At 35.0% G+C, this 9,179-nt stretch overlaps 1 protein-coding gene across 1 annotated transcript; it reads right to left on the reverse strand.

Moving 5' to 3' along the window:
* Positions 1-321: 321 nt before the first annotated feature.
* On the reverse strand, positions 322-8,978 carry LOC111797147 (kinesin-like protein KIN-14F). Its single transcript, XM_023680071.1, has 18 exons — positions 8,809-8,978; positions 8,476-8,719; positions 6,219-6,382; positions 5,965-6,108; positions 5,464-5,808; positions 5,279-5,347; positions 4,988-5,203; positions 4,788-4,869; positions 4,592-4,687; positions 4,126-4,305; positions 3,904-4,010; positions 3,621-3,799; positions 3,377-3,541; positions 2,459-2,712; positions 2,163-2,326; positions 1,888-2,082; positions 1,062-1,807; positions 322-584 (listed from the first exon to the last, which is right to left on the reverse strand). Exons 2-18 carry the CDS (start codon positions 8,648-8,650, stop codon positions 446-448), a joined length of 3,420 nt encoding a protein of 1,139 aa, XP_023535839.1. The 5' UTR covers positions 8,651-8,719; positions 8,809-8,978; the 3' UTR covers positions 322-445.
* Positions 8,979-9,179: the final 201 nt, after the last annotated feature.

Consider the following 9,179-nt stretch of genomic DNA (forward strand, 5'->3'; position numbering starts at 1 on the left):
AATTTTTATGTCCATTGTCATTGCACAATCAATACAATAATATATATATTTATCATTAATAATCATTTATAGAAAATATTATAATTAGTGATTAGTAATTTATGATTTTTTTTTTATTATTCATATTTAATTATTTATAAATCACTCCTAAAATTTAGTTTAGGGCATTTACGTCTTTTAACTTACCCTTAACAATTTTTCGTTCGAGGTTTACATTTGGTAGTAGTATTATCGGTTCATTCGTGACACAAATTTTTATAAGAAAAAAACTATTTCCACGAACCAACACGTTTACTTTCAGCAATGTTTTATCTTTCACTCACATGTTTTTCATTAAAAAAAATTTCAAAGTCACTCAACGAATTTGAGAATTATAATTAATATACAAAGAATGACGGAGTGAAAAAATAAAGCTACAAATATATTTTTTTTTAATATTCATACCTCATGATGTTACCAAAAATTTCCCACGAGGTATTGATTTACTCCTTCGAAATTCAGACATTGATTTGTCGATGACTTCACTTTGATTGCGACTCTCATTCTCGACTTTGTTTGTAGTCGGTAAACTTTCAACGTGTACTCTATTCCATCGTAAATCACAAACAAAATCATTTAGTCAGTACAAACTCTATTTAAAAAAATAGATGTCTAATAGATCCGTTCAATATCCTTTCTATTTTCAATTTTGTATGTGATATAATCAAACCTTTAACCGTTCTTATATATTTTTAGCACCCTTCTTTCAGGCGTGGGCTCAAACGCTAACTTGACTCATGTCAAACATAAAAACTCCGAGCTCTATACTAGAATCATCTAATCATTGCTAAACTCAAAATTTTAAACTAATAACTCCGGCTCTACTAGTATCATCTAATCATTGCTAAACTCAAAATTTTAAACTTATAACTCCCGCTCTATTAGTATCATCTAATCATTGCTAAACTCAAAACTCAAAACTCAAAACTTCCGCTCTACTAGTATCATCTAATCATTGCTAAACTCTCTACTAGTATCATTTAATCATTGCTAAACTCAAAATTTTCAGAGTATGAACGTACCTTGGTGGTTCCAGATTCTGAGAATTCCTTGGGAAGTTCTGACGAGCTTTTTTTGCCTTCAAAGCACCATCTCCCCCTATAAAATGCTCATTCTCCATTTCAGAGAAGTCGCTCTTTCTTGCATCCTCCATTTTTCCAGCAGCATTAATGTCAGTAAGTAATGTTGTTACCACATGTTCAGGCTGCCTCTGGTTGTTGTTAATCCTAGCTGCTGCTGCTGCTGCTGCACCAGGCATCTGCTGTTGCTTTGCTTTGCTTTTCCCTTCATTTTTGCTTCTCCTTGCACCACCTTGCATTGTAGTTACAGACTGCTTCAACTGTTGTTCATCTTCATTGTTTTCCTGGCAAACCAGTTGTTTCTTCTTTGTTGAAGCCATTGTTTTTTGGATACCAACCAATGCATCAGAGACGTTTTCATGCTCTTGAGAACCAATGTTTACTCTTCCTCGATTATCGATTGCTTGAATCGAGGCCATTGACTTGTTAACGGGCACTTTCGTTGGAAATGAAGGCTTTGATATTGGTTGATTTTCGTTCGTTTCCGTTCGTACCTTGCTTCTTATAAAGGCACCACGATCGGTTGATATTGATCTCCTAACTGGTGGAGATGGTGACCTTGGGTTTCCAGAGCTGGAACTTGTTGTTGATCTCTCTTCAGCTAATAATGGCATTTTTATTGCATCTTTCTCTGTGAATGTAGAGGGAAATCTTGACCTTCTTTGCTTTCCTGAAGAGTAGCTTCTAGCCTGATATCATCAAATGTTGTTAAAACACATCATATGAAAGAGAGTAATGGTTTTTTTATAAGTTGACATTTTCTTTTTACCTCCAAAGTTTTAGCTTCATCCAAAGGCCTTTGACAATTTTCAGGCTTAGCACCTCCATTGGTACCATGCCTTAGAACACGGAAGGGAGAGGCAGCTCTCGGCTTCGGATTTTCTACGAAGGCTCGAGCGTTTCCACATTTGAGTTGTTCAAGCTCTGCATCCTTCGTCTCCAATGCCGATTTGAGATTTGATATCTGAAAATGAATATGAAGCACAAAGTTAAGGGATAGCTTACATGAAAGGAAAAGAAGAAAATGGAATGGTAAGAACTAACCTCGTCTTTAAGTTCTCTAATTTGACCATTTTCTTTATTGCAGCGAGCTGCACCTAATTCTATAGAGGCAACTCTCTCAGCAAACTTAAGCGTGCTAATTGTCTCTCCAAGTGCATCAACTTCGGGGTTTATGTGTACAAACATCAAGGTCTTAGCATGTCCACCTGTTCGTTAAGGAAAATGTTAAACGTGTCATAACTTACTTCGAATCAAGAACGAGTGTCATTCAATTTTGACAACATTTATAACGAAAAGCCAAGAACGAGTATCGTCCGACAGAAAGCTCGAAAGGTTACCTAAAGAATCCTGCAAGAGTTGAGTTAGTTTGCTATTCCTGTAAGGAATATGTGAACTCTTTTGTGCAAGAGCAGAAATCACATCTCCAAGTGCAGAGAGGGATTTGTTTATATGTTGTGCTTCCTTTAGTCTGTCGCCGACAGCTTCAGATTTGTCCACTCTTTCACTCCCAGCTAGATCTACTAGATGAAGACACCCTCTAAGGTTGGATCCGGAGACTAAATCTCTTCCAAGTACATGAACTGTTAGAACACTACAACAAGATGAAGATGTATAAACATTTAGCGAGGGTCCAGATTGCTCCCACGTTAGCTAATTTAGAGGATGATCATGGGTTTATAAGTAAGGAATACATCTCCATTGGTACGAGGGCTTTTAGGGAAGCCAAAGCAAAGCCATGAGAGCTTAAGCTCAAAGTGGACAATATCATACCATTGTGGAGAGTCGTGATTCCTAACATGGTATCAAAGTCATGCCCCTTAACTTAGCCATGTAAATAAAATCCTCAAATGTCGAACAAAGAAGTTGTGAGCCTCGAAGGTGTAGTAAAAAAAGTGACTCAAGTGTCGAACAAAAGGTGTACTTTGTTCAAGGGCTCCAAAGAAAGGAGTTGAGCCTCAATTAAGGGGAGGCTGTTCGATGGCTCTATAGACCTCAAGAGAGTCTCTATGGTATACTTTGTTCGAGGGGAAGATTGTTGAGGATTGTTGGGAGTGAGTCCCACATTGGCTAATTTAGAGGATGATCATAGGTTTATAAGTAAGAAATACATTTCGATTGGTATGAGGCTTTTTCGGGAAGCCCAAAGCAAAGCCACAAGAGCTTATGCTCAAAGTGGACAATATCATACCATTGTGGAGAGTCGTGATTCCTAACACAGATTTGTAGGAATAAGTCAAAAGGAGAAAAGCTTCTACCTATGTGAACGACTACTTCTCTCGTTTAAAGCCGTTGCACCAACAGCTCGATTCTTCTGGCCAACTCTCATCAAACTAAGAACATCTTGAGTACATGTCACAGGAACCCAACTTGCATCAGGCACATTGAGGCCACTGAGTTGAGAGTTGTTTCGTATATCTAACGTTCAAGTGGCTAAGAAAACCAATATAATTGTAGAGATATTCAACAAAAGAAGAAAGGTCCACTTTGCTAAAAGGATATTTTCTGTTCGAGCCATCACTGACTAACAAATCTCTCACTTGCTCATTGTATATTTCAATCATTTGAACTCCAACTTCATACTTCATCATATCCAACCTTGCATTTGATATCTGGAATAAGTCATTGAGAGCTCGATAATTAACGCCCCATGTGTCCTCAGTCATCAAATCCGGGCCACTCTGCAACAAAATAAAAACTGGTTTACATGTAGTATGTCACAAAAAACAATATCAAATTCTCCTCTTCTCTAAAGGACGAAAAATACTAAGAACTTGGTGCTTACCATTGTATACGTCTTTCCCGAGCCAGTTTGTCCATATGCGAAGATACAAACATTAAAACCATCAAGAACGGATCTGATCAACGGTTGAGTGTCGATATATATTTGTTCTGCAAATATTTGTGGAAACTTATCGTAAGTGACATCTAATTACAGATTGAAGTCCATATGGCACATATGTTGAATATGGGTAACTTTAGTTATAAATCTTAATTATCAATATACCTTGGGTAACATTAGTTCCATAAACTTTATTGAAGGAAAATACTCTTCTTGCTTCTTTGCCTTGCTTTAGAGGATTTGCAATCATAATGTTCCCATTTTCTCCAATATAGTCCACTGTAGAATGCTGGTTTGATTGTCCCGATAAGAAAGGCCTCACTCTACAGTACACCCTTATTGTTCCTGTGTTTACAAAATGACATTTGGTTCAGCACTCAATTCAATTATTCTCATCACCAAATAAGACGTCATTTTATAAACAATAAGGACATCCACACAGCAAGAACACGTTTCTTAAAAATAAACGTTTTTTAAATCCATGTATGTTTACAATATCCAACCTGTGTTCAGTGTGTTTCCTCAACGACTATTTGCGTGTGTCTAATAAGTGTCTGACATGTCTCCAATCATATGTCCAATATATGTCTTTAGTGTTATCAAAAAATGAAAGAAGTAAATTATTATTTACCTTTAAGGTCTTGAACTTGATTGTAAAGTATACGGTTCTCTTCCAAGACCTTGTGGTAAGAAGAGGAAGTCATCTCAAGGCCCTTGAGATGATGTTCTGGGAAAATAAACAGAATATAACACTAGTAATAAGTTCATTCTACTTCAAATGATGCAACTGAGTAAGGAAAAGAAGAACAAAAAAGGTTAGTTCTCACCTAGCCTTTCAACTTCTTCATTCCATTGAGACTGTATGTGTTTAACTTCAAGTTTGGTTTCTTGAAACGCTGATTTTAGCTCCTGAAGACGACAAAATCAAGGTATATTAGAAAAGATGAAAACTAAAATTGGCTTGTCTATGAGAATTCTGTATATTGACAAAATCCACACAAAATACAGTATGTTATCGCATTAAAACCTGAATCTGATTCTGTTGAGCATGAACCAGTTCTTCATGGTCAGCAGGAGCCCTATGAATAACCTCACGTTTTCCTCCACAAACACAGAATTTCGAGAAGTCGCTTGATGCCATATTCGCTCTTTGGTTGATGTATCGGGATATTGCTTCAATGAATTCAAATTTTGATGATGAACTTAAATCACTTTTCAATATTTTCTTCAGAAAGAGTCCAAGCTGTAGAAACAAATAGATAAAACTTAAGAACGCCTTAAACTACCATGCATTTTGTTGAATGTTTGCATCAATTACCTGAGTGCCTTGAGACTCAAGCAGTGCAGAGAAATCCTTAACAACCTTGCTAAGTAATGCATCAATTACCTACAATGTTTAAAATACGTGATGTCAGGTTCAGCATTAGTTCGAGTCGTTTAAGATTTCGAGTAGATGTTTTGAAGCAAAAAAATGGTGTATAACACAAAAAGAACCTTACCTACCATTGCATTTAAAGGCAAATCTTCAATCCGATTACTCTCTCGAAGGTATGCTTGTAAGAGTATAAGTCCAAAACGATCAAAAAGAAAAGCAAGAACACTGCAAGTTCTGGATTCTTCAACTGAAACTTCATTAGAAAGATGGAGGAAGTCTAGTAGCTGCTCAAACTGAGACGAATCCGATTCATCTGTACTATCACTTTCAGTTATGGAAGGTGAACTTCTGGCAAGAGATGTGATCCGTACAGTTCCTCCATATCTCCAAACCCCAATCCCACCAGCTTGCTTCCACTCATAATATCCTTTCAAGCAGAGAATACACTCAACAACTTTTCCTGAAGTACCTCCCTGCATACACCAAATTCCAAGCAAAACATGAACATTCTGAGTAAAAATTTTCATTCAACTAAAATAGACTGAATTATATTGAGATAATGTGATTCGTGACCAAGAAAAAACTACTAAACAGAAGTTAATTAAGGTGTAGAGAAAGAAGGTTAGAACCTTTTCCAAGTCGGAAGCTTCAAACGTCAAGAGCTTCATGTCTTTAACCGCCTCCAAGAAGTTCCTCGTGTTCTCAAAATATTGAATTGCAGATTGTGCTGCTCCTTCTACTGACTGTACAGTTACAACTGGACTCTCCACCACCTATAATTAAAAAAAAAAAAAAACATTTTTTTCACCCCCACTTGAACTATTCCTACTCAGAATATGCACAAGAGGAATGAAGTCAATAACATCAAGAAGTATATTATAACCTTAAGAACAGCACCAGGATTGACTTTGTTGAGGACATTGCAGAGGATAAGACCATTGCGAAGTGAAAGACAGAATTCTTGTTCAGAGGGCTCCTTCGATAGTACTCCTGATGCTCCATGATCCATTTGGCGTAGCCATCCTGCTGCTTGATTCCTCCTAAATGCTGAAAAACATCACATTTACAAGTAGCACAAAGAAAATATTAGCCATAGATAAGTGAGCTTGATCTCATCTGAACCCATTTGGCTCAATTGCGACTACTAAGTTTTAGTTTCATCTCAAATTTTTAATGCACGCTTAGTGATCTTTAACATTGATTCTTTTAAAAAAATTCAATATGATATGAACATACATTTTTATTAAAAATACCTTAATCCTAAATATACTAACTTATAAAACGGAAAATCTGGAGCCACAACAACTGGCCCAAACCAAAATATACTGCGACTTACCAATCAAATCAAAACTTAGGATAATAAATGGAAGTANATCGGAATCAAATTCTTCTTCAAGTGTATCCGCATAGATTTTGGCAAGAGAATGAAACTAACGACATTTGTTTCGACATCCTGATTCTGATATCAAAATATGACTCACGATCAAAATAAGTAAAGAAGCAAACGAAAAACTTGATCATACTGATTGATTTAGGTCGGGTTGATAAGTTTTTCAAATTATGGAGTTTTTTTAACACTCATCTTTAACAAATTTATGAGTAAATGAGGCTTTTTTTTTTTTTTTTTTTTTTCTCTTCTTTTTGTTGGTCCTTAATCACATTTTTCAATCAAGCTTGTCTTCAATTCCTAAGGACAACTCTTTTACAGCCAAATTCAGCCCATGGAGAAACTTTAATATAATTGAGTAATCTAAACTTTAATATAATTGAGTAATCTAAACTTCAATATAATTGAGTAATCTAAACTTCAATATAATTGAGTAATCTAAACTTCAATATAATTGAGTAATCTAACGGCGTGCGGGAGTAATAGTTAATGGGAAGAAGACCCTACGGGGTCTATCTCTACCAATATAATTATTTCCCCTCCATTAATAACGCCTAAAGGCAATGCCTCAATGATGAAGAACAGAGCTCCTTCCCTCTCAAAAATATATCTCCCAGTTCTTCACCTACTACAATTGTTGGTCAAAAAAATACTTTTCTCATTAATGATTAAGCCTCTATACATACACCAAATTTATTTATAAACTACAAAATTGAATCATTTTACATAATAAAATATGATAATTTTGATGAAATCTTACATGATAGAAAAGATTAGAAGTGTGGGGATGATTAAAGGTGTTTTTAACCATAATTGTTCTGTTCCAAAAGATTAAAAAGCAANAAAAAAAAAAAAAAAAAAAAAAAAAAAAAAAAAAAAAAAAAAAAAAAACTTCTTTCGGCTGAAAATGGACCCATCTCTTTAGAAGACGGACCCCAAGATTACTTGAAGCGAAATTCTGGGTTTCATTGGCAACATTACTCCCACGACTTTACTCTCATCTCTCTCTTTTTTCTTTATTGTTCTGTTCACCTTCCCCCACTCACTCACCTTTTCCTAAATTCCAGGAATTAAACTCTCCCCACATTCAAACATCTCACTAGTATTATTGATGAGCATCAATATAAGAAAGTTTTATAGTTAAATTACCATTTTAGCCCTCATCATATATTTTTTTTACCATTTCAATTAATTAATTTATTATATACAACAATTTAAATTTTGTATTCAATTTTGTTTTTGATAAATTTGTGAATTTAGAACAAAAATATATAAGAAAATCTAGATATTAATTTGTAGTTTTGAAGGTTTTTGGACGAAATAAATAAATTTGTAATTTGTAATCTAGAATTTCTATTTTAGAACAGTATCATCTAGATGGTAATTTTAGGGGAAAAGTAAACAAGAAACGAACTGTACGGATTTTTCTCAGTCATTTTAAATTTTGAATTCTGGTAGTTTACGGAGTGAATTTCAAATTTAGAGAGGGAAAAAAAGAAAGAAAGAACAGAATGTGGTGTGGCTGTGAAGAGAAATTTAAGAGGTAGGTGAAGTGGTGAGGCTGTGAAGAGAAATTTTAGAGGTAGGAGAAGTGGTGGTGGAAAAAGAAAGAAGATGAACAAATTGGAAGAAATGAAACCTTGAACAGAGAGTCATCTAAATAACTAATTTGAAAAAGAAAAAAGAAAATCGAAAGAACAGTTCATCGATTCGAGAGAAACAGAAATCAGTGCAACGAATTTTAAATTCATACCAGCTTCTTCGGCTTTGCGATTAGCCAATTCATGATCATTGATAACCTCCTCAGAAATCACAGAATTAGAAGAAACCTGATCATTACAATTCGTAACCAGAGCTTTCAATCCTCTCGGCATATTCTTGTTCGGAGACGTTAAAACCGAATTCCGGAAGCTTAATTCCTGCGGCATTTTCGATGAATCTAGTGTTCCTCTTTTTCAACAAACAGATTTACAGATGATCAAAATCCTTCTCACAACCTAAAAACAATCAAGAAATCAAACAATGTCGATTCTACAAAACAGAAAAGGAAAAAATATCTAACAAATTCAGTGATCAAAGTGTTTACCGGCAAAGAAACTTCAACTTCAACTTCAAATTAATTAGTAGCAGAGAGTTGAACGAGCCTTCTCGTGATCGTCGTTGAAATGATGAGGATTTCAAAAACAAAATGAAAATCCAGAAGCGGTTTATTAAGTGCTGCTTCGACGTGGGGAAGGTTTGAGAGAGAGAGAGAGAGAGAGAGAGAGAGAGAGAGAGAGAGGAATCTAAAGAAAGCTTAAATTGTAACGTTATGGAGTGTTTATGGCCTCCATGAATCCCTTGGTGAAATGACCAAAATCTCCCCCTTATTATTTTCAATATAAAATATTACCCATTTTATTTCTTATATATATATATATATATTTCTGGTTTTATTTATATATTGATTTTATGTTA

This window comes from Cucurbita pepo, chromosome LG06, assembly GCF_002806865.2.
Source record: "Cucurbita pepo subsp. pepo cultivar mu-cu-16 chromosome LG06, ASM280686v2, whole genome shotgun sequence".
NCBI classification, from domain to species: Eukaryota; Viridiplantae; Streptophyta; class Magnoliopsida; order Cucurbitales; family Cucurbitaceae; genus Cucurbita; species Cucurbita pepo.